Here is a 24,500-nt window from a genome sequence, read left to right as displayed (position 1 = left end):
ACAGAGGAGACGTGGAGGACAGAGGAGGACAGAGGAGACGTGGAGGACAGAGGAGGACAGAGGAGACGTGGAGGACAGAGGAGACGTGGAGGACAGAGGAGACGTGGAGGACAGAGGAGGACAGAGGACAGAGGAGGACAGAGGAGGACAGAGGAGACGTGGAGGACAGAGGAGGACAGAGGAGACGTGGAGGACAGAGGAGGACAGAGGACAGAGGAGGACAGAGGACAGAGGAGGACAGAGGACAGAGGAGGACAGAGGAGGACAGAGGACAGAGGAGGACAGAGGACAGAGGAGGACATATGTCTTGATGATTTCAAAATGACTGTGGTTAAAACAGGCCCCTCCTCCTCTCAGCTCTTTAACTCCGCCCCTCTTGTTCCTTGGTTCATTTAACAGAGACACACACTGTTGTGTGTTCAAACAACACTTTGACACAACCATGGCTGTGTATCGTGGAGCTGTTCTGGTTCTGGTTCTGGTCGTTCTGCTGCTGCTTCATGGTAAGTTCTCTGATGTTCTCTGATGTTCTCTAATCTTCACTGATCTTCACTGATGTTCTCTAATGTTCTAAGATGTTCTCTGATGTTCTCTGATGTTCTCTGATGTTCTCTAATCTTCACTGACGTTCTCTAATGTTCTCAGATGTTCACTGATGTTCTCTGATGTTCACTGATGTTCTCTGATGTTCTCTAATCTTCACTGATGTTCTCTAATGTTCTCAGATGTTCTCTAATGTTCTCAGATGTTCTCTGATGTTCACTGATGTTCTGTGATGTTCTCTGATGTTCACTGATGTTCTCTGATGTTCTCTGATGTTCTCTAATGTTCTCAGATGTTCTCTGATGTTCACTGATGTTCTCTGATGTTCTCTAATGTTCTCTGATGTTCTCTGATGTTCTCTAATGTTCTCAGATGTTCTCTGGTGTTCTCTAATGTTCTCAGATGTTCTCAGATGTTCTCAGATACACCACTCTATTGTATTTGTACGTATGATCAGACATTTTAGGACTAATGTTTGTATTTTGTCAGTTGCAGAGAACGAGGCTGAGGATTGTGTAGGAGTGTGTAGTCATGACTGTGGATCCAGCTCAGTCCACGGCGTCTGCAGTGACGGAACACAGTGAGTGGAATCATATTTGTATTATATTAGTTCATTATGTCGAATAAAATACATGTTTTTGTGCCATCTCACGGGGTCGTTCCTATATGTTCCCCGGGTCCGATGTTCCCCGTTTTTCCCAAAAAAGGTCTCTATGTTCCCCACTTTGTATGTGACAGGGGAACATAGAACCCTTATTTAAAAAAAAGGTCCTTTATTCCTCGCTTTTCTTTCACGGGTCGAAGCGCAGACGGCGCAGTGATAGTTTGGCTGAACCGCTGCTCAGTGCGCACGTCACCAAACCTCACAGGCGGGTTTCCACAGTTCCAGACACATTTAACTGCAATTCAGAATCACAACAGCCACGATTTATTGTAACTATCTGAATCAGCACATAGAATTACATCTATATCGATTGTCCCGTCGCATCTGATGTCAGATCAAAGGCTGTTGGCACGCGTAATGGCACGCGTAATGGATACTCGGCCTGACTGAATGAACACAGATGAACCCAGGGACGGACTGGGACTAAAAAGCAGTTGTGATGATCCGCTTTATGTATTTATTTACTTATTAATTTGCGCTATAATCTCTCTCTCAGCCAACCACAAACAGCCTCGGCATCAGATAGGGAGCAGATATTCAACATCATTTTTCTTCATGCTCCATTAGGTTAATGTTGTTGTGACTTATTCGATCTTGCAATGTGAAAGTCTTTCTATAAAGTAAACCTTTGTGTAATCGCTCAGTTCTCAGTGAGGCAGGAGGAGAGCAGCACTTTTCATTGATCCATTGATCCATAGTTTTCTTTGTTTGATATGTCATTTAATAATGGATCTGTCCATCATACCGACGCAGGATCGCAGGATTGCCGACGCGCGCTCACTTCGGCACTTTACATCAACAGCACAGTTATTTGTCACATATTTGTCTATAGTCACTAGTTTGCTCCTAAATACTGGCTATATATAAAACACATTTGTTTTCTTTTGATATTATATATTGTTGATATGTTTCCCTGCATGCAGCTACACCTCTTCCACATTATTTTTACCAGTCTGGAAAATAATTTCTGCGCCGTGCGTTGGTGCGTGAAGTCTCCAGACTGGACAAACTGGTTAAGAGCTCAGCAAGACAAATACAATCTGTGAATCCTCTGGTCGTCCACAAACGAACATGAGAACCCACAGATAAAAATGAGAAAACATGAACAATACTTTTATTAATATATTATTATTATTATTATTATTATTATTATTAATAAACATTTGGATTCAACATTTATATAGTCAGATTGTAGACAGACCTGGAACAGCGGGGAACATAGAACCCTTTTTCTAAAAAAGGGTTCTATGTTCCCCGGTCACATACAAAGCGGGGAACATAAGCCCTCCATCTCACAAGTGTTATAATACATTAGCTCTAACCAGAAGAGTCTAATGGTTTAATGGTGACAATAACCTTTTTTCTTTCTTTGAAAAACAGATGTTGCGGGATTGAGACCAAACTTTCGTTGTCCAGCTTATTCAAGGGATGATCTGACAGAAGATGAAGAGTCGTCTCTTCACTCAAATCAATTCTACTGATGATTTCACTTCACATGGAATAAAAATACCTGAGCATTACTTTGCTTCTTTCTTTGTCTTTTAGTCACGTCCTGTGGTGAGAAATTAAAAATGACATATATATATAATATATATATATATTATCTTTTCCTACTCCATGTTACAGAGAGGTCAATTCAAAGTGCTTTGGTAAAAGTAGTAAATAATAGATGGAAACACGATATTATTTTTTATAAAAACAAAGAGTAAAAAGTAAACAAATAAAGAATCACAGTGTATTAAAACACAAAATATTCCTCTGACACTTGTATTAGTTGGTTATAATGGTGTTATTTTGTTTTCTTGAGCCTTTTTCCGCCCACACATTTATATTATATATTATATTCATTTACTATATATTATTATATTATATATATTATTTATTAGTCTTATTAAAAGTAAATTAAAGACATGAAATGTTCGCTGTACCCTTGGAATGTCATTCACTTTCAGACTGAACGAAACGAATGTTGAGAACCAATGAAAAACACGCTACGTCACCAGAAGTGGGCGATTCCACTTCTATTTTACCCAGTAGCAGTTGAACTGACATGAGGTCACATGACCCATGAGCCAACCGGAACACAGAACACCGGAAATGGGCAGGAACTTGTCAACTCCGGTCACGGACCATGGATGTATAATATGAACTGGATAGAGCTCCGCCCCCTCTGCCTTGAAGACAATTTTTGCATGGTGGCCACTGTGGGTACTGCAACAAAAAATCACATGGAGCCCAAAAAGCAATTTTCCCATTGACCGCAATAGTAAAAGAGACGCCTGTAGAAGTGTCCACAGGACACCTCGAGACATGGACACGGGCTTTTATAAATCTTTATATTATGTTTTTTTAATTCATGGAGTTTCATGTTTGAAAAACATTCCTAAAGGCTATAAAAAGCCCAGACAAATCGTATTTCTCAGAGTGACGTCACAGCTGTGTACGAGCACAGCAATGCGCGGTCATGTGGCGTCTCGGGAACAGCGCTGCTGTCAGTGAACCGTACGATATGAAAACTTCATGAGAAATGTGAATAAATGAAGACAATGAGGGGGTTTCGTTTACATTTTTAAAATATTATGACAAAGCAGGTTTTAGTAGTTTATTCGTTGCTCATTAACATTTATTTTCAAACGTATTATCGATGTATTAACGAGCTGTTGTGTGGATTCATTGAGGAGACGAGACTGACATGCTGCACATTATCACTGTGTTCAGTCCCGGACATCGTGACACTGATGACGGTGTGGACTGTGGAGCTGTGGCCGTGTGATGCACTGAGACCTGCGGTCACTTCACCACTGATTCCCGGGGAGGATGTTTGTCTTATCGTCACTATCGGTTCATAAAGTTACTGTTAAATGTGATGAACATGCGAATTATAGTTGAATATAAACGTGTTGAGTGAAATAATCGGGAGTTAAAAACCTACTTTAACACGTTGTTATTGTTCCTAATAATAATTATACATGTATACTATGTAACGCGCCAAGCAAGTCGATAACGCGGACGGCTCGTTCACATAGCCGAGAGGAATGATGTTAGGGACACTACTGCGCACGCTCTATGGGCCCCATAACCCGGAAATAAACGCGGAAGTCAAAAACTTTTTTGGCATATGCGCTGGGTGAGCAGCTTCATAGGAATGAGCGGAAGCGAAGGGGCGGAGCTCTATCCAGTTCATATTATACATCCATGTCACGGACGCTGTGGTGAACTTTACCGGTGTTTGACGAGACCTCACATCGTTAGCGTGAGTAATTCACCGTAAAATGACCCGAGGACTTTAATAAAAAGATGATCATTGACAGACTTCACATTTAAACCACGAACGTGTTCTTAATGTGTTGCTTCAAAGATCTCGTGGTCGACTCCACATGGCTACCTAGCTATCAGCTAGCTAGCTCACCAGGCAACCAACCATGCTAGCTCGCATTAGCCTTCTCAGGATCAATAGTGTTACTGCTCGTTCCCTCTGTCACAGACCGGAAGTTACTTTTATATTGACTTTTGTTCCTACGACATGTTTTAGTGTGATATTATGAAGTGACTCACCAGTGACAAGAGTTCGGGCCTCAGGGTTCTGTCGGGTTCTGTGTTGTTGTTGTGGTTATTGACGTCAGCTCAGGTGTTTCAGCTTCACTGTGTAATAACTGTGTTTCTTTAATGACACTTTGCTGGTTTAATAAATATAACTTTACAGTCAGTCGCCCTAAGCTGCGATTTACAGTGTATTTATATATAATAAAGACAATATAAGTGCATTATATGTATGTGGTGTTTACTCCAAAAACACTTGATAAATCAAATTAAAACACAACAGAAGTGTGTTGTCCTTGTGCAGAAGCGATGTCATCGCTGGAATGAACCAAGTATAAATCCAGCGTTTATATTGTGTGTGTCTAATCTTCAGTTTGTACACTTGTACTTGTACTTGTACTGTAAGAAGGACTAAATATTAGACACACTGATGAGGTAATAACAAAGAAACACACATTAACTCACAGTAATGACTATGGTTGACCTTTCTTTGCCTTTTGGATGATTCATTCAATAATAACAGGACATCAGTGATTCTTAAAAGTAAGGAACAAGTGTAATAAATGTATTCATCTACTTTCTTTCTATCAGAGTATGGGGAGTGTGTTGGCAGCCGCCTCCCCCAGCCCAGGTCCAAGTCCAGGTCCTGGTCCAGCTGGAGGTAGTCCAGGAGTCCCAGGACTGGTGTCGGTCCCTGCAGGGTTCACCATGCCCTCTGTGTCTTCTGTCCCTCCATCATCTGGATCAGACCAGCAAACATCACAAGCAGATTCCTCACTTCCAAACCCAGGGACATATGAGGAGTGCCACCGCAAATGTAAAGGTCAGAAAATGAGCTTTTGTATTGGGACGAGCAGCAGAGTATGATTTAGAAGTGTCTGTAAAATGATCCTCACTCTTGCGTTTTTCCTGCTTTAGAGGTGTTCCCTCTGCAGATGGAAGGGGTCAGGCTATTGGTCAACAAGGGCCTCAGTAACCACTTCCAAGTCAGCCATACCATCACCCTCAGTACCCAGGGTGAATCTGGTTATCGGTTTGGTTCCACATACGTTGGCAGCAAACAGACTGGACCAGCAGAGGTAATGTTTAGAAGGTATTCAGGGTCATTTCCATCACACGTGCCTGTAATCAGAGAAAATAAGCAGTGAACACATTAGCACAGTGAAGCTCAACAATGTTCACACTGACACAAAAACACAAAACATGCTACACTCAAACCTCAGAGATTTAAAGGTAACCCACACTTCACCTTCACACTAACGGTGGTGTTCTTTGTTCCCTCTAGTCTTTCCCAGTCATGGTCGGAGACATGGACAACACTGGGAGTCTCAATGCTCAGGTCATCCACCAGCTTACAAGTGCTGTGCGCTCCAAAATAGCAATCCAGGTACCACCTCTTTGTCTTTGTCTTATTTTAAAGTGTCCTGTCCACCCACTGAGGCGTACTCTACAGATCGTACTCTACAGATCGTACTCTACAGATCGTACCGTACAGATCGTACTCTACAGATCGTACTCTACAGATCGTACCGTACAGATCGTACCGTACAGATCGTACCGTACAGATCGTACCGTACAGATCGTAATCTACAGATCGTAATCTACAGATCGTACTCTACAGATCGTACTCTACAGATCGTACTCTACAGATCGTACCGTTACAGATCGTACCGTTACAGATCATGTGGTTGACTGGATGCCTTATACAGGGCTGTCAAACTCACATGACCTCTGGTCTGCTCAGGAGGTGGCTGGTGTTCAGTTAGGCTCAGCGATTTGACCTTTGAACTTAAAAAATATTGTTGAGATTTTTGGTCATTCAGAATGGAATAAAATAGAAGTTGTAGATGAGGTCATCCTCAGACCAGTTTAACTCCTATGTTTGACTTGTGTGTGTTTGTTGCAGACTCAGCAGCACAAGTTTGTCAATTGGCAGTGTGACATGGAATATCGTGGAGCAGACTTCACCTCCACTGTGACGCTCGGAAATCCAGACGTACTGCTTGGATCTGGTATGAAGGGGTGTCTGATATGGGTAAAAAAAGAATACGACAAGATCCTTTAACATTCAAGTCAAAACAGTCAAGACTTGTAGCTGAACTATAATAATGAAAACACTGAGCTCTGGGTAAAAGTTAGGAGGTCATTGTAATTTCAAAGATTTAGTTGTGAGGCCTGGTGTTTTCTTCCTATTTGCATAACCACAGATGACACTAGTGAGAGTTCATGTTAGGCTGAATCCTGCTCACCGCTGCAGGAAGGAGGACACATTCATCATCACATGTGTGTGCATATATATAAATATATATATATATATATATATATATAGAGGACTATGTTTACCAATGAAGCTTTTTCTCGTCGTGTCCTTCAGGCATCGTGGTGACCCACTATCTCCAGTCTATCACAGCAGCTCTGGCTCTGGGAGGTGAACTGGTTTATCACAGAAGACCTGGAGAGGAAGGAACTGTCACTTCTCTTCTGGGCAGATACACAGGTAAGAAAACACAACACTGACTGGACTGAAACTACTGCAGTCTGGTGCATTTATCAAGAGTCTAATGATCTTTCTTCTCATTGTTTTCTCTTCAGGTGAAAACTTTGTTGCAACTTTGACATTAGGAGGCGCAGGAGCTCACGCTACATATTATCACAGAGCCAACGATCAGGTAACAGTAACAACTGTCAACACTGATGCTTTTCTGGAATGAGATCTCAAAGACAGCTTTTTGGATCTAATTCTTACATTTGCATATTAAAATAATCCTTGTATACATTGACGTGGATACTTTATATTTTCATGTGTTATGTGTTAACGAGGCCGTTCTCCTCATACAGCTGCAGGTAGGAGTTGAATTTGAAGCCAACACAAGGATGCAGGACACCACAACATCCTTCGGTTATCAGCTGGACCTTCCAAAAGCTAACCTGCTCTTTAAAGGTAAAGGCTAACTGAAGGCTAACTGAAGGCTTACTGAAGGTTACATAGATTCTCCAACACAATTGCAAGGGAAGGGAGAGCATAAGGATGTTCAGCTGCAACATGAAATGTCGCAAAGAGACTTGTACACACCGTGTGGTTGTAAATGGTACTGACATGATTGATGCTCATTGGTGCTTTTCCATTATACCTTTATAGCTCTACTAGAATTTTGATTTCGCTCAGCTGTGTTATTGTGACTCGGCCCACGTTACTTTGAAGTAATGTTAAACAACCAAGTCAAGCAGTGCTAGAGCTGTATAATGGAAAGGCCAATTTGTGTCAATGCCTCATACAGCCACACTTCAAAATAAATTTATAATAATAATAACAATAATAATAGTAATTCTGAAGTGTATTACCATCCCTTTGTCTCTCCACAGGGACGGTTGACAGTAATTGGGTTGTCGGTGCTACCCTTGAAAAGAAACTCTTGCCATTGCCGCTCACCCTGGCCCTCGGGGCGTTCCTTAACCACCGTAAAAACAAGTTCCAGTGTGGTTTTGGTGTCACCATCGGTTAGAGGTCAGAGGTCAGAGGTCTGCCTGGACCACATCACTGACCACAGCTTGGACCGGCACAGAAAATCCCTGGACTATGTTTTACAAATTGGATGGACAGACTCTCTTTGTTTGAGGCAGACGAGAGAGACAAAGACAAAGCTCGCCAAAGCCATCATGTCTACGCACTAATGTCGTAGTGGATTTTACCCAGAGGACGTCAGCTGATGCATGAGAAACATGTGAAAGTCAAGTGGTTAGCTGTAATATATGGTGATCATGTACGATGGATTGAAATAAATGTCATGACTTTTTCTAAAATTGGATGTTGTCATTACTTTGAAGAACTATCGAGAATTATCTTTAAATCTTGTGAGGAAAGTTTGTGAAATCTTTTCATTTTGTAGAAATTGTATTGTATTGTTTTTTATGAGGGTCTGGATCACGTCGTGTGGATTTGTCATCTGGACGTCGTTAAAATAACGGGTTAGCGTCACAGCACCATGGGCCGCGTCCCAATTATCTCAGCAAAGGATGCTGAGGCGACCCTCGACATCCTCATACATCCAGCTGCAGAAGATGTTCAGGTGGCAGTAATGAAGGTTTGCTTACCGCTAAATATAAAAATATAAATAAATAACCTCATTTTACCTGTTCATGGTCGACCCTCATATCACACACTGGAGTCTGTGTTGATCCATCTTCATTTATAACATTAACTAAAGTATAAGAAGAAGAAGATGGAGGGTCCATCACTAAAGCTAACGAACCAAATAACTACCTATTTTTTAGTAGTTTGGTTGGACCTGTTTTTCGAAGCCAATTCTATCAAAAATATACACGCCATGTCATCTATGACCACCAGAGGGCACCTCTGTGACAGTTAAACTAAGACGAAACCATAAACTTGGACTAACCCATAAAGACAGAGAGAACACCGATAAAATAAAACTGCACATTCTAAAGTACGTCATCGAGCAGAAGAAACAAGTTTGGAGTGAATGAAAAACTTCAATTAGTCGATTAATCATGATTATCTTGGTTAGCACCTGTTTTGGACGTGTGTTTAACCTCCATACGTGTGCTTTAATAACACCACATTTATCACAGTTAAACACCTGAAACAAATGATGAGTTAATCTGCTCCAAATCACACAGTTTATCAGTGAAAAAGGTTTAATTCCACTTCATTATAAACGCTAGTATTTACAGGTCAAAGCTGCTCCGCCTGTAATTCACAGATAACTGTCGTAAAGTACGCATTAACGTACGTCAACTAGCGTCGGCTAAGCTAGCTTCTTCCATGACGTACGACACAGACGTATCATGTACTTTCATCACAGTCTGATGGTTAATTCATATTATAATTATATATTATAATATCTACGAAGTATCAACGTTATTTGTGAACTCACTTCTCTGTTGTACGTCATGACTCAACGGCTCCGGTGTTCGTGAATCGCCGTAGTGCTAACGTGGAAGGAGCATTTAACGTGTTTTAACGCTGCTTTATTTTCACTAATATGTTCCCAAACTTTGGAAACTTTAGCTCGGAGTTTTCGAGACTCTTCGTCTGTTTCCGCCATAATTCGTGCGCTCTTCTTCTTCTCTGCTTTTTAGTGGGATGTAAACAGCGAACACCGCCCCCTGCACTTCCTGTAGCCAGATATTAGCTAATTATTGAGCTTTTAGCCGTTTATTTTTCGCTTGTGTCCAAAACCAGTGTAAAAAGTTTTATTTCTCTTGAATTTATAGAAAACAATAATTTTGGGGTTTAGTGTTTGAGCTTCAGTGATAAACACTAATGAAGTGAACTGACGATGTTTTCACAGGAAGAACTTTGAGAACTGGAATAAAGGCTTCTCACTTTACTGCTGTTTATTAGCAGCAACAGGAACTGTCTTTGGTTGGTGTTTCATGCACCAATAATAATAAAAGACGAATATTATTATTATTATATTATTTACACCAAGGTTCTGATTGTTTTTTTTACTGGAGTGAACCCAACAGCCGTCTGTACAGGAACACGTTCCTCAAACAACTGAACTAACTCACCAACAACAGCTCTACGTTTATAACAAATCATATTTAAGGGTAATTCATTTTCCTCACAGACATAAAGCAGATTACACCAGGAGACGGACATAAACCAGATTAGAGACATAAACTGCAGCAAAGTTCGACAGAATAGAAATGCTTGGAATAATCTGTCCAATCATTGGAAAAACTACATTGACAATGAACTTATTAAATAATAAAAAGATCAATTCAGTTTTAGTAGAAAAACAATAAGAGGAAGGAAACAGGAAGTGTCAGTCAGTCAGACTTTATTTCATTGAAGGATCTGGCATCGACATACATTCACAAAAGTCTCGTCTGTGTTTTAACAAAACAAATCAGATCGTTGAGTCGTGAAGGAACTCGTTTCTCCACAAAGTTAAGCCATGATGAAAAAACCTGTCTCAAGTGTTTCCTGTGTAACGATACATGTGTTGATTCAAGCGTTTCCTGTGTAACGATACATTAATGATGAACTGTTACATTTAGGAGGAAACGGAATCTACCATTAGGTTTGTCTGTATATCATCACTTTAAAGATAAGTGACGATGGGGATAGTTTGGACCAAAGAACATGGAGAACGTTCACAACAAACAAGAGTTTGTACAGAATATAAACGTCAACGCTCCGGTACCAGATCACTCGTTATAGAAGGGTTAGCTACAGTCCTGCTCTCTGTCTCCCTCTTCCTCCATCAGTGGTACTGCAGCCTCGCAGCAGGAGTCCGTTTCCTGTTCTTTTCTACTTTTTTAATTCAAATGGCGCAAATGGAGTATTTCAGCTTGTTTTTTAAGACACAGACATCTCAGCTACAGGGTTCACACAACTTTTCCAGGACCAATTCTCTCAAACTCAAGGACTGAATGAGCCGACTCAGTTTAAGATGGGAGGGTTAGGGTTTGGGTTTGGGTTAACCCTAACCACAACTGTCAAGAGCCGCTTTGCTCACGGCGTCCAGTGATTTGAGTTTAGATTTGCAGCAAACTCTGCATCTGGACAAAGGATTGTCCTCCAGTTCTTTGTCCTAACCCTTAACATTACATGAAATCTCACCAACGACAGAGTATTACATTACAGGGGAGACATTTACCCATCAACTTTCAATGAGCCATGTCTATTTAGAGGATTTTCAAAAACTTTTAAATCAATTTCACAAACTTTGGGAGGATTCCAAGAAAGGACCTGTGGGATGACGCAACATTACATCATGGGGACAAGTAGACGTCCAACACAAGACAAGGCACTTTGTGGTGAAGCGGGAAACACAAATTATGTTGATGACAACAATAAAAAATAATGTTGAGTCCAATTTATATTCACTCAAGTCATTCAACAAAACCTAAAGAGTTGTGCCCATAGAAACGTATATCATGGGAATGTTCCACCACAAGTGAAGCCCAGGAACTACAGCGTGGTCGTCTCACATTTGAAGGGAAGTCTGTGGGAAAATGAGCCTCGACTTTTCACTTGATTTGTGATCACTGCTCACATTTTGGTCTCAAACAGTTTGAGATCTTCAAAGAAAACAGAAGATCAGACACCGTCGTCATCACTGTGTCGTCACCTGTGTTTTTACAGCGTCATCAATGACCATGAAAAACACTTTGAACATCTTTTTTCACAATAAACTTGTTCCTTTGATAGCTCTCAAAAATATGATTATAAAGTTAATTCTCTCCTCCTCAATCTTTGGTTTGTGTTTAGTTTGTAATCTTAGACATTTTGGTTCGTGTTTAGTGTCTTTTTTAAGGTGAAATTTAAGTTTTTTCCTCAGCGACAGAATGAAGAGATAATCTATAAAACAAAGCAACCCTCTGGTCACATTAAGGATAACAGGCTGCCATTCTAGTGACAAAGACATGAAACATGTCTGAGTATGATGACAAAGACCTAAATGAGAGAAACATTAAGAGATTTGAAATGACGTTACACACTAACCCACAGTGGTGTGATGCTATCATGTCACCATGAGGTAGAAGCTCTTGGGTCCAGAACTTTGTTCAAACGTTGCTGATTGAAGTCATAAAGTGGTCACTGGGTGTTTACTCTAAGTTAATTACTCTAAGTTAAGTACTGTAAGTGCACTTTCCCCTCAAACCATATTGTAAAGGCACATATCAGCCACATCACTGTAGTTCAGGTAGTCACTAGTCTGCTCAGACACAAAACCATCATGGCTGCCAGCAGAGACACTTAGCATTTAGACATATTTATATGGCACCTTTGAAAAAGAAGAGCTTTGATAAACAGCATCAGAAGATGATGTCCACGGCTTCATCTTTCCTCACAAACTGCACCAAAGTCCACAGAGAACATCACTGTTATTACGTCACACAGGAGTCCATGATCCACTGCTGCCTCCATCAGTTCACTTTAAATGTCTTATTTTGTCACTTAAGCATCTAAACTTAATTCATCACATCATTTTTATCATTTTACCAAATGAGGCAGAACTAGACCATCAGCTCCTCTGTCCTTATCAGATAAAAAAACAGTCATTTTCTCTGTGGACTTTGCTGTGAGTGAGAACTTCAAAAACTTCAGTTTCCAGTCAGGAAATGCAGCAAACGTATCGTTAAGAAAGACTTGAGCAGGCGCAGATCTTAATAGATGAACCTTTTATAAACAGCACACATGTATTGTGTTGCTGTTCAGTCGTATGAACCATGACAATCTTTGGCAGAAAGTTCCAGAGACAGTTTTCAGAGGAGATGAATTTACCAACGTATGCTCGTTCAAACAGGAAATACAAAGAGACGGTTGTGACTGGAGAGTGGAGAACACTGATCTTCACATGGAGTCTTCATGTGTGGACGGTGTTGTGGGAAAAATGCCAGGTATCATGTTTCTTCTGAAAGACAAAGTCAGAATATCTGGTGTCATCAGAGCTTCAGTAAAGCTGCACAAGTGAAGCCACTGCACTCACAGTCAAAGGTGAGTAAAGATGAATAAATTATTTATCCAATACTAAATCAAAAGTAGAGTTACAATTTATAGTGATTTACATAATCTGTTGATTATTTCCTCAATTAATGCAAGTAGAAACATTCAGATTTAAGAAGCTGAAAACTCACAAAGCTTGTTTTAAATCAAACATATTGTATATGTATGTACATTTTGTTCCAAATGTCCGTTTCAAGCTTCCTGTTGTAGGGAGATAATAAACAAACTGAACTACGCTTTAAAAGGTCCAGCATGTCACATTTTGTTGGCGGTAGAAAGTGAATATACTAACGTTTATATCAGTGTTTTAAGAGGCAGCTTCCTGAATGAAGACCACAGCAGGTGACTGACCCTCTGCAGTCTCACCACTAGAGGTCACTAACTCTTACACACTCAACCATTAAGTCTCAATATTTTTGTGTTGGATGAACAACTGAAAATACAGCTGTATTACATCTTAAATGTTAAGTAATCAGTGAGCAACAATAAAACTGATTTGAACAAACGAACCATTGATTCACGGAGCTCCCAGATCCTTGATTTTAGCTTCTGCGTCTCCTCCATCGTCGTCTGGATCAACGGAGTGAAACTCTGCCACATAGAGGCTCTTATCGATGCTGCCTGGGATGGGTTTTATGTCAGTGATCAGCTGATCCTCGATTGTTTTCAGGTTGAAGCGATCCTCTGATGTGATCAGGTTGATGGCCAGGCCCAGGTGACCAAAACGCCCTGAGAGACATCGTACAAACAGCGTTAGCACGGGTTTCATTAAAGTTAGAGATGTTCAAAGTGGACGCTGCACACAGAACTTCAGAAATATCTGCATATGTTTACCTGATCTGCCAATGCGGTGCAGGTACGTCTCTGCATTTTTGGGAAAGTCAAAGTTGATGACCACATTCACTGCCTGGATGTCGATTCCCCGAGTGAAGAGGTCTATGAGGTAAAAATGTGATTTTAGTCTCCGTTATCCACGACATGGTTTTAAATGCAGATTTGACTTCACGTACCTGTGCAGACCAGGTTTCTGCACATTCCATTCCTGAAGTCGTGGAAGACGCGGTTCCTGTACTCCTGCATCATCTTTGCATGGATGTAGAAGCACGAGTAGCCCAGCTGCGTGATCTTCTTAGCCAGAAGCTCAACTCTTTGGGTGGAGTTGCAAAAGATGATGGACTGGTTGATCTGAAGCTGGGATTCAAACAAACAGATGTTAAAAAAGGAACAAACTCCTGAATTTATTTAGGCTTTACACTTTTTCCATCTTGTTGCTCTGATAAATAGTAGTAGATTTGCATGGTGTCAAATCAAAACCTCATCTCAAGACACTTGAAATAGTAAAAGCAAAGACTTTACGATATTAGTAAGTTAAGAGCTCACACAATGAGAACACACTGAAAGCATCAGTGGAGAGAAAAGAAGAAGAAAAAGCTTCCTTTTTAACAGGAAGTCATCTCTGACTGTGAGTGCTCGCCAAAGGTCTCTAAACGTGTTCTATATTTAAGATAAAAATAAAATTAACTAAGGGATAAAATGAGCTTTGAAACAGCTGCTGCATTGGTGACATAACTAAAAATAAGTTAACTTTGTTAAACTTTAGTGTTTCGCAATATTTCGCTACACAAGGTTTGACCGACTCCAGGAGATGAAACTACTTAATACAACTACCACACTACTAATATAACACTACTTATAATCCAGGTGAAACGGCCTCTGGTCTGGTGAAGTGCTGAAGACTTACCCTGGAAAAGAGTGTGTTGAGACAGTGAACCTTTTGTCTCTCAGACACATAAGCGTAGTACTGAGTGATGCCCTTCAAGGTCAGTTCCTCCATCAGGTTGATCTCATACGGCTTCTGTAGGTGTTTACTCTGCACAAAGAATCCCAAGAGTATTATGAAGTGCAGACAAACGGCAGTTTGATTTGTTCAAAGAGTTCTCACCATGAACTTCTGCACACTGATGGGGAATGTGGCCGAGTAAAGCAGGATCTGGCGATTCTTTGGCAGGAAGCTGATAATATCTTCAATCAGGACGACAAAGTCCTGGGACAGCAGCTTATCTGCCTGAAGACAGTGATATAAACACAACTGTCAGCATTTACAACTACATTTAACAACAGTGAATTCAGATTCTAAACCCACCTCATCCATCACCATCATTTGGGTCTTGTCCACCTTTGCGATCCCCTTCTTTATCAGGTCCAGAATCCTGCCTGGTGTCGCAATCACTACATGCACTGATGTGATGGAGGAGACAAAGAGAACAACAGGTTCAAACACAAGGTTTTTAAAAAGGCTCACGAGGAAATAAATCTAAGTCTGATACCTAAAGAATGTGTTGTCACTTTATAACCCTAACCCTCGTCATTATACAACCTTTTCAAAGTGTTTCAAGCTGTGACAAACACATAAAAACCAACCTACACTCTAAAGATCAACAGCATGACAATTACCTATCTCATCAAGACGCATGATGTCATCTCTCAGGTTGGTGCCTCCAGTGGTGGCCATGACCTTGACCCCGAGGTGTTTGCTGATCTGGATGCTGATCTGACTGACCTGCAGGGCCAACTCTCTAGTCGGGACCATGACCATAGCTGCAGGAAGACAGAAATGGCAAGGACTGATGAAATGCAAGGGTTCATGAGATGCACAGAGGATGTTCAAAGAAATATTTGATGCTCAAAACACAAATTCACTCGCAGAGTTTTAACATTAAGAATGGTATTTTTCCTTATGTTGCACATTACATTTGTCTCAAAGTATATGTTTTAATTTTGTAATCACTTGAATTAGCATGTGCTTTAAAGTTCTCTGGTTCACTGAATTCATTCACTTTTTGCCAGCAAGGATTTTATTGTGAAATATTTACAGAACATGAGGACGTTGATGTAAAACAGCAACACGACAAACACGGTGTGTTCATGGACCTTCTGGTTAAAACTGCTTTACTCTATAAACCACTGACCCTGGATGTGATCCTTTTTCAGGTCGATCCGCTCCAGCAGAGGAATGAGGTAGGCTCCACTTTTTCCTGTGCCGTTCTTGGCTCGAGCCAATATATCCCTGCCTGATAGTGCAATGGGGATGCTCTCCTCCTTTGAATGCAAACAGAAAAACACAATCATTACAATGAGCAAAGTGCATTGGCTTATGAAAAGTAGTAGTAGTATGAAATGTGCCAATCTCACACCCAGATGTTGCATATGGTAATAAACGAGCTTCTCTTACAGCCTAAAATAACTGTGTATTTGCACTTTTCCACTGTGTGGACCCAGGGAGACGGATTTCTTGTTTTTTTGTGAATGCACATTAATCCCAACTACCACAAACAAGAAGGTCATTAAATCTAGCTAACATTAGACATTAGACAATTGAGTTTGAAATTTGCTGCGTGAAGGATGACGAGTAAACAATATCATTAAAACATTCTATTAAGGATACAATTTTAAAGATGTTTCATATTGTGTGATTAATCATTTTTAATTTGAAGGGTTAAACTGAAGAATTAAAACAATGTTCTGTTGAAATCACATTGTTCATAATCCAGTTAAAAAGACGAGGCCTGCACAGATCTGCACATGAAAGCCTCTCAATAACAAGTCTTCTGATTGTCGTGTGCACAGCGATAACACAACTCTCAAAGTCATGTCGTGTGAACTTCATTTACCTGGATAGGAGATGGTTTCTCCCATCCCATCTCAAAGATTCCCATTAGAAGCTCCCGCTTTAGGCAGTAGTCTTCAAACTCATTTCCTTTAGTCGATGTCACATCCTGGGAGAATTAAAAACATACCATCAGTGAAAATGGCTCAGTACAACAAATCTGACATAATATTAATGTTGGTCAACGTCGTGCTTTTAAGAATGAACTTACCGAAGTCCTCATCCTGGTGTCTTTAGGAGGAAGCTCCAGGCATTTCTTCCAGTCATCCCCAAACCTAATTTTAAACATAAAATAAACAGATAATTTCAACAGAGCTGTTTTTTACAATGCAAACCATTTTCCATCTAGATTAAATGGAGTGGAGGAGAGACTTTAGTGTTCTAACCCTAACCTCAGAACTCTGTGATATATGAAATATCATTTTATTATACACACATATTTATCATATTCTAGACAGAGTCTGTGCTGCGGTGATGGAGGACGTTTACTGAACAAATAGTTTTCATTAACTGACTGAAAACAACTGCTTTCTAAGTCACCAGTCACTCGTTTGTGTGTAAAATGAAGTCAATAAACGATTCTGTGACAGCTGAAATTACAGATGGAATAAATAAAATATCCCTTAAGAAATTTTGTATATCTTGATTTAAAAAGACCTGAAATGAATAAAATGATATTAAAAAAAACAAAAAAAACATTTTAAGCTTAATTATTAGTTATAGCAGAATGTGGCCTTATTTATAGGCAATTTCTTTGTTTCTAGCACATTTAAATAACCTTAACATAACGAGGTTCTTACTTGATGCCACTGTTCTGAGGAATGCTGCTCATTTTCTGTGGAGCACTGAAGTGTTGGGCAGTTGTCAGGAATCCTGCCTGTTGTCCTGCTGCCTTGCTCTGCCCTCTGAGCTGTCCGTTTGCTGCTTTGTTCAATCCCATCATTGGTGCTGGGTTTGCTGTTCTTGCTGTAGCCATGGTTTCACCTCATTAGCAATTGTTCCTCTACAGTGTGTAAAATGTATAATTGCTTCTATTTTAACTTGTGTTTTGCACCCGTGTATAAAAAAGTAAAAAAGGAGAAAAATTAAAAAAACAACTTTCTCCTAGCTTTTCTTTTCAAAGAGTACTGAGAATATAATCCAACAATCAGACCTCTACATAAGAAGTCTGCATCTGAATGTCTATTTACAAGACGTCTCCAAAAAGGAGAAACATTCACGTGAATAAATAAATCAACGTTTATGTGACCAAGAAAATTCAACTGCGTACTCTTATCCTTGCTGTGATGACAATCCCACGTTTACTTTGTGTATTATTGGTGTTTCTTGGCTTTTCAAGTCCAAGTGCTACATTTATGCATTCACGATGGCCAACTAGAACATGTGACCTCAGGCCTGCTGCAATTTTGCTTCTGTGATCAATGAGTCTTGAAAAGCATTTGCTGGAGCTTGGTACTGGCTCAAATGTCACTCCAGGAGTCTTTTCTTTAACATGAACAGTCCACTGACGTTATATATTCTTCTCATTCCCTTTTGCTTCTGCAGCAGAACCTGAGGACAGTCTGCAAAGTGCTTTGGGTCTCGCCGATCAATATATCTATCCAGGTCACCTGTCAACAAACAAGAACAAGATGTTAACGATGCACATTAAAAAAAATACAAACAAATTAATATTATGCCAGCGACTGTGTCCCACAGATGGGTTGCAGGAGATTGTTTTTGGTCATCAAATAACTTCATTTGCAGTACAAATGCGAGTCATTTCAACCAATTTCATGGTTTCTCCAACAATACCCATGATTCAGCAGTCTGCAGCCTTTTTGCAATTGGACGATGTTAGAAGTAAGAGAGGGGATGACGAACGTAAGCAGCCTTGACTTAGAACTGTTGTATTCATGGTCACCCTGCTGTGGTCTGACTGGCTCAGGTGGTCTGAGACGTCGCAGACTTTGATCAAGTTCTCAACAGACAGGAAGTAAGATGGGGGTCTGTGATGCATCGGGAGGTTGTTGACGGATCACCTCAGGCCACGTCTTGGTAGATTTCACGCTTGACAACTGGCGATCATGTGCTAATTCATCACACCTTGTAAAACCTGTCTGCAACTGGATTGAAGGGAGTAAAAAACGCTGTGTGAACTAGGATCGAGCCAAACTATCACTGAGGAAGAGCAGATCCCTGCAAAGTAAAAACTGAACACATTTAGGGCTGCAGTGATTCTTTTGATCCATCGATTACTTCACTGTAAACTATTCTGAAAATCGCTCCGAGTGATTCTTCTTAAATGTGATTACATTCTGGCTCCTTCACTCCACATAACAAAGAAATCATTCAAACGGAATAATTTAGGTTTGTGGTCAAAACAAGGCATTTGATAGCATCATTTCCAGGTTTGGTAAACAACATTTTTACAGCCAAACAAGTACTTGATTAATAATGAATAAATAATACACAGATTAATCGCTTATTAAAACGTTAGTTTTTAACCCTAAACGTGTGACCATGTCACAGTTTATGTTGTGCATCAGGTTCTTTAAAATAAAAAGAATCATATAACAGGGTTCGGAAACAGAACAATATCACACACTGGGATGATTTACAGTCACTATCTTCTAAGTTTAATACTTGCACTAGAAAACATTTAGTTTATTATCGTTTAGCCAAGAGTTGTTAGCTGCAACACAGGTGAGATGACGAAACACGGCTAATGAAATGCTACTAATAGCTTCGATGGTGTGGCTGTATTGTTGTGATGCTAAGGCTATAAGCTAACACCAAGCTAAAGCAATAGTGACGAGCTCTAAATCCAACTGACACGTGAAGTTCAGTTCGTGAACCACTCGTTTTCTTCTCCACGTTGCGCACAAACATAAATGAGTCACCGGGGATTTGGTGCTGACGGCCCCGCATTCTACGACAGAGTCACCGCCGACACTTGTGAGAAGTTTGCTAGCAGCGTTAAAACTTTACGCATTCCAACGTGGCTTTAACTGTCCAGCTAACTAGCTAAACTCAAGTCCGCTTAATAAAAGCGTCTGTTTTCAAACGTCTTCACTGAAAACACGTCTGTTTACACCGAGTGTTTACTTCGTCTCGGTCCGCACTTGTTGCTTCAAAAGTTAAAAACTAAACCCGGCCAACTAACTTAGCAGGCTGTTAGCTTAGCATTCACGATGCAGTTGTAATAGATGTGGTTGAGAAGTACCTCTTTACCCAGTCGGTAAACGATGTTGTCCCAGATTTACGACACAAACCACAGGTTCTCCGGGCTCCGTCGATGCTCGGTGTTATATCGGCTGTTTACTCGAGTTTATTTCACATTCGCTGCTTCTTCAAATCCTCTCTTTTGTCTCTTCTTTCAGAATGTTGACAATTCAACATGGCCGCGCTGGTTATGTGGGCTGGTTGTGTGCGCGACAGGAAACTGCGACTGACCAATCACAGGCCTGCTTTCAAACACAGACACACGGTCATGCTTTTGCATTGATTCTTCATCCTGATTGGTTTAGTGTGGAAGTTGGGATTGATGGTTCATTATGGGATGGATGGTTTCTAACATGTAATATAACAATAACATAATTATGGAATAAAACGTTATAATTATGAGAAAAAAACTTAGCATCTCATAATTTCTACTTTTTTTTTTTTTTCCATAATTATGACATTTTTAATCAAGACTTTTTTAATCTCATAATTATGACTTCCATAGTATTGAGTCTGGACAGCATTTTTGGTTTTTCCCCAAATCCAATAAAACACTCATTCAGGGGTTTGCAGGACACTTTCCACAGAAGTGACTCAGTCTGAATGTTCTAACTTAAATCAGATTTCAGATTAATAGTCTTTTTTTGTCTAAGACACACTGAAACAACGGTCCCAACAGCAGTGACACTTGAAGGAGTTCAACACAATTTCATGATTGAAAGCTGTGCCACAAATGTGGGTTGACATTATATATTGGGTTCATGTTTAGTAAACATTGTTTACCAAAGCAGCCTGAGCAGAAACGGTGGTCACACAGTTGTATTTATCACTTGTTATTGACAGTCTGGATGAAAACATCTGCTTTAAGGGAAAAACCTGATTTACATGCAGTCTGAACATACTCAGAAATGACAAAAACTGGATGTCACTGGACAACTTTTATATAAAAATATTACATGTCATTTTCAGTGATAGAACAATGCACACAGATACATGGACAGAGGTTATTGAACATATCAGTGAACATTGTTAGAAGCTCAGTAGACAGGATGTTTTTGGCATTATTGATCCATAATTCCACAATAACCTTTCAGCATAATGTAGGTCAAGTGATCTGCAGTGGTGTGCACACACATTTGGAAGGGCAGGGGTGAAAGTTAAAAGGGCACCTACTGTGCACTGGTGGGACAGGCGCCACAAGTATATCATTTCCTATACAGCACTGAATATCATTTCTAAAGGTATAGAAGACAGTGGTGAGAGCAGTGATGCTGTGGGTTAGAGACAGGACGCAGAGCTGGAGGTAACAGAGGTGAAGATTTTCTCTTTGGCAGTGACACAGATCAGGAATGAGTTCATCAGAGGAACAGCACATGTTAGATGTTCTGGAGATAAGGTCAGAGATGGTCAGGTTCAGAGGGACAGTGTTAGGGTTTGTCTCCACAGTGGATTACTACTCCAGCAGCTGCAAAGAAACTTTAAAAAAAGCAAAGAAAGTTGGACATTAAACACAATAAAACACATGTCAGTATCAGCAGAAAGTGCTAGAGATGAAGAGATTGTCCCAGGTAACTGTTCACCTGATGAGAGCAGCTCAGGACAAACATGAGCACTAATAATCACAACATGAAGGTTTAAGTCTTACAATGAAAAGAGTGAAAGAGAATGTCACATAAAAGTAGACCTGAAGCAGCTTGTGAGGAAAAGAGCAGCTGGATGAGCTGGACCACTGTCCATTCATCAACGCCTAAGAAGAACAAGGACTCTCGATCGTCTTCTGTCGTGAAGTCCAGGATAATAAGCAGCATCATTTTCTGCTGCTCTGTCACATCCAAGTCTGAAAGAGATGCTTCAGGTGGTAAACTGTAGACACTAAGAGCTGAGTGTCCATCATCAAGTCTCTTCTTTTCTATATTCCACAAGGGTGAACACAGACATTAAGCATAATAACTCCTAACCTCAGTCCTTTATTTTACCACTGCTCTGCTCTCTGCATCTAAATATGCTGCCAGTTGATTTACATTAGAGTCAATAGAAAGCCTGGAGGTCTGTTTCAGAAGCTGAAGGTTAGCTTCTGTAAGGTTAGCTTCTGTAAGGCGACCCTGAGGACAGTGTCAGTCTGTCATGAACGTTCTCCACAGCGCCCTCTGAAGGCAGTGGAGTCTTTACTGTCTCTCTTCTGTTTGGCTTCGTCGAGGTAGTTGCTTTGATGACATAACCTTCAGCTGTTAAAATGGAAATCCAGGCACAGCCTTTGGAGAGTGGGATGTGCTACGATGAGGAGTGAGCGATGTAGTCAAAGGCGAACATCCGCGACTCTGACTGGGAGATGAAGACCCTAAAGCAGAGGCAAAGAATACAGATTACATGCTGCAATGTCATGGTCTTACATATGTTGGTGTAATTGTATGCACGTCCTGACCATTTTCTGATAAGTTGCTTCCATGTGGTGAGACTGAAACACAGTGTTGATCTTGAAGCCTAATGTATTTAGAGCCTCTCCCTCGCAACACATCCGCGATCTGGAAAATATTGAAGTGTGTTACAAGCTCGAGTGCATTCATTCATCACTACCACAGTCTACCACAGGGGGCGGCCTTTGGTTTGTTTGGCCTTGGACCAGTTTTGGTCTAAGCTATTGAATATCGGGCCAAATGATATTTGTTTTCTGTCTAATCTAAACTATCAAATCTTTAAATTGATTCAGTAAATGTTTAATTAAAAACATTTAACTAAAATGTGACTGTTGCTCGTATCTCAACAACGATGAACTGTGGGAGGAAACTGGAGCTTGTGAGGGTGATAACAATGCACCACTAAGGTTTGGCCACTAGAGGGAAGAATACACACATTAACATCTACACTATGGAGACTTTGGCACCAACTTTATTCATCATCTCAAACAGGGCTGAGGTAAGGTGGGTTTACCGTTGCTTTTGTTGTTGTTGACATAACCTTAGTTGAAAAAAAGTGGGTGGGGCTTTCCATTATAAAGTTACAGTAAGTTTACAAGGAAGTTGACCATAGTTCATTTGGTAAACTCTGTCTGGGATTCATTGACTGAATGGTCCTGATGCACAGGAAACTAAAACAAGTCTCAAAGCCTGCATTGTTATTTATGTTATTATTTCTTGTCTTTGTGAGCAGCATAAATATAAATATGACCCAAAGGTAATGGATGGATTTTGATGAAATAAAAATGTTTGTGTTCCTGACCCCTGACCTCGAGGTTTATCTTCAGAGTCCAATAAGGGAATGTGTTCATATGTAAACTACATCAGTCAGTAAGAGATGACACAGAATCACACTTCCATAGACATGACAGTCGTCTGCATCCATTCTTTATAAGAACAAAATAAACTGATCTCACTGACTTTGGTGCTCTTGGCCACCATGACAGCAGTGTCATTGTGGTAATTCTTCAGGCTGCTGTCAGCTCCACTCTTCAGCAGCAGTCGCACTGTGTCCACCTGACCTCGTCCACAAGCGCCGTGCAGAGCCGTATTCCCACTGTACGACTGACTGTTGACATCAGAGCCATTCTGCCACAACAACAACAACAACAACAACACACAAAGAGAAGATTATGGCACAGATGTGATTCATATAGAAAGCAAGCAGTGAAATGAAAGCAAAAGTCATGGATGAGCAGAGAGTTTATTACTATGATTGGACCCTGAACAAGTGACCTCAAGATGGGGAAGAGATTTCAACTGAGGTATTTCAGGTATTTCATCAGAGAAACAAATGGAAAATCTGTGTTTGCAGCAGATGAGCAGGAAAGAGAAAACCCTGAGTCATGAGCCACACCCTGATTACCTCAATGAGGAAGTGGACCATGTCTGCGTTATTGCTCTCAACCGCATGCATCAGAGGACTCTGGCCACTTTTGATGTCCTGATTAAGAAAAAGAAAACACCAGGTGATAAATCAACTAACGCTGTGAAACTTTTGCTGACTCATGTACAGAAACTAACCATTGCATTGATGTCAGCTCCTGCATCCAGCAGCATTCTGGCTAAATCCTTATGACCTCGCAGCACAGCCAGGTGGAGAGGACTCAGACCTGAGAACAAGAGTCAAACCATGAAGCATCGCTTTTTCAAGCCAGGAAATCAGTGCTTTAAGTTGAAAAAATAAATAACTGCTAGTACTCTCCTTATGTCCACGTGTCATGTGCATCAGCCAGTTTAAAATATATATAAATAATTATTAAATAAATAATAAAAATACTAAAACGACTTTGAGGACACAAGGGGGAGAGCAAGATGGAGACAGATAATCTGCTGTGGAAGAAGAAGAAGATCTAAAAATATCAAGACTATATTTCACATGTTGTAGATTTATGAACACTGAATATCTCAAATGTATGCAGATCAAAATAATCTGGGTTCAAATCC

At 40.4% G+C, this 24,500-nt stretch overlaps 3 protein-coding genes and 1 long non-coding RNA gene across 5 annotated transcripts in view; 2 read left to right on the top strand and 2 right to left on the bottom strand.

Moving 5' to 3' along the window:
* Positions 1 to 429: 429 nt before the first annotated feature.
* On the top strand, positions 430 to 2,727 carry LOC310942102. Its single transcript, XR_014593097.1, has 3 exons — positions 430 to 503; positions 1,033 to 1,123; positions 2,588 to 2,727. It is a non-coding gene; the product is annotated as an uncharacterized lncRNA (long non-coding RNA).
* Positions 2,728 to 4,404: 1,677 nt separating this feature from the next.
* On the top strand, positions 4,405 to 8,484 carry tomm40 (translocase of outer mitochondrial membrane 40 homolog (yeast)). The gene is made up of 9 exons (XM_083906921.1): positions 4,405 to 4,460; positions 5,339 to 5,570; positions 5,666 to 5,826; positions 6,033 to 6,134; positions 6,654 to 6,759; positions 7,122 to 7,244; positions 7,340 to 7,416; positions 7,586 to 7,688; positions 8,111 to 8,484. The coding sequence occupies exons 2-9, from the start codon at positions 5,342 to 5,344 to the stop codon at positions 8,248 to 8,250; spliced, it is 1,041 nt and encodes a 346-aa protein (XP_083763047.1). The 5' UTR covers positions 4,405 to 4,460; positions 5,339 to 5,341; the 3' UTR covers positions 8,251 to 8,484.
* Positions 8,485 to 10,643: 2,159 nt separating this feature from the next.
* ddx61 (DEAD (Asp-Glu-Ala-Asp) box helicase 61) lies at positions 10,644 to 20,269 on the bottom strand. 2 transcript variants are annotated; one of them, XM_083907001.1, is made up of 13 exons: positions 20,102 to 20,269; positions 17,697 to 18,506; positions 17,108 to 17,171; positions 16,901 to 17,005; positions 16,199 to 16,328; positions 15,684 to 15,827; positions 15,373 to 15,467; positions 15,172 to 15,294; positions 14,971 to 15,099; positions 14,240 to 14,420; positions 14,064 to 14,165; positions 13,740 to 13,958; positions 10,644 to 13,137 (listed from the first exon to the last, which is right to left on the bottom strand). In XM_083907001.1, exons 2-12 carry the CDS (start codon positions 17,870 to 17,872, stop codon positions 13,747 to 13,749), a joined length of 1,461 nt encoding a protein of 486 aa, XP_083763127.1. In that variant the 5' UTR covers positions 17,873 to 18,506; positions 20,102 to 20,269; the 3' UTR covers positions 10,644 to 13,137; positions 13,740 to 13,746. The 2 variants fall into 2 exon arrangements, with proteins under 2 accessions (XP_083763127.1, XP_083763128.1); XM_083907002.1 differs by having other exon boundaries at positions 20,110 to 20,269.
* Positions 20,270 to 22,328: 2,059 nt separating this feature from the next.
* Positions 22,329 to 24,500, bottom strand: part of bcl3 (BCL3 transcription coactivator) — a gene marked incomplete at both ends in the record, with an annotated part of 17,153 nt that continues 14,981 nt past the window's right edge. The window contains 5 exons of the mRNA XM_083906678.1: positions 22,329 to 22,438; positions 22,523 to 22,622; positions 23,475 to 23,642; positions 23,920 to 23,997; positions 24,078 to 24,166. Coding sequence (XP_083762804.1) covers positions 22,329 to 22,438; positions 22,523 to 22,622; positions 23,475 to 23,642; positions 23,920 to 23,997; positions 24,078 to 24,166 — 545 coding nt within the window. The remainder of the gene's footprint in view (positions 22,439 to 22,522; positions 22,623 to 23,474; positions 23,643 to 23,919; positions 23,998 to 24,077; positions 24,167 to 24,500) is intronic.

This window comes from Microchirus variegatus (assembly GCF_963457635.1).
Source record: "Microchirus variegatus genome assembly, chromosome: 20".
In the NCBI taxonomy this organism is placed as follows: Eukaryota; Metazoa; Chordata; class Actinopteri; order Pleuronectiformes; family Soleidae; genus Microchirus; species Microchirus variegatus.
The sequence above is the reverse complement of the archived record's forward strand: the minus strand, read 5'-3'. Positions and strand labels throughout refer to the sequence as shown.

Bases quoted from the DNA above. Each gene is read 5' to 3' on its own strand.
- tomm40 (XM_083906921.1), top strand. From the start codon at position 5,342: ATGGGGAGTGTGTTGGCAGCCGCCTCCCCCAGCCCAGGTCCAAGTCCA. The intron at 6,135-6,653 runs GTACCACCTCTT...TGTTTGTTGCAG, and splicing joins GCTCCAAAATAGCAATCCAG to ACTCAGCAGCACAAGTTTGT. The intron at 7,417-7,585 runs GTAACAGTAACA...CTCCTCATACAG, and splicing joins ATCACAGAGCCAACGATCAG to CTGCAGGTAGGAGTTGAATT.
- ddx61 (XM_083907001.1), bottom strand. From the start codon at position 17,872: ATGGCTACAGCAAGAACAGCAAACCCAGCACCAATGATGGGATTGAAC. The intron at 16,329-16,900 runs GTAAATGAAGTT...TTGCATTCAAAG, and splicing joins AGAAACCATCTCCTATCCAG to GAGGAGAGCATCCCCATTGC. The intron at 15,828-16,198 runs GTCAGTGGTTTA...GTCTTCCTGCAG, and splicing joins GAAAAAGGATCACATCCAGG to CTATGGTCATGGTCCCGACT.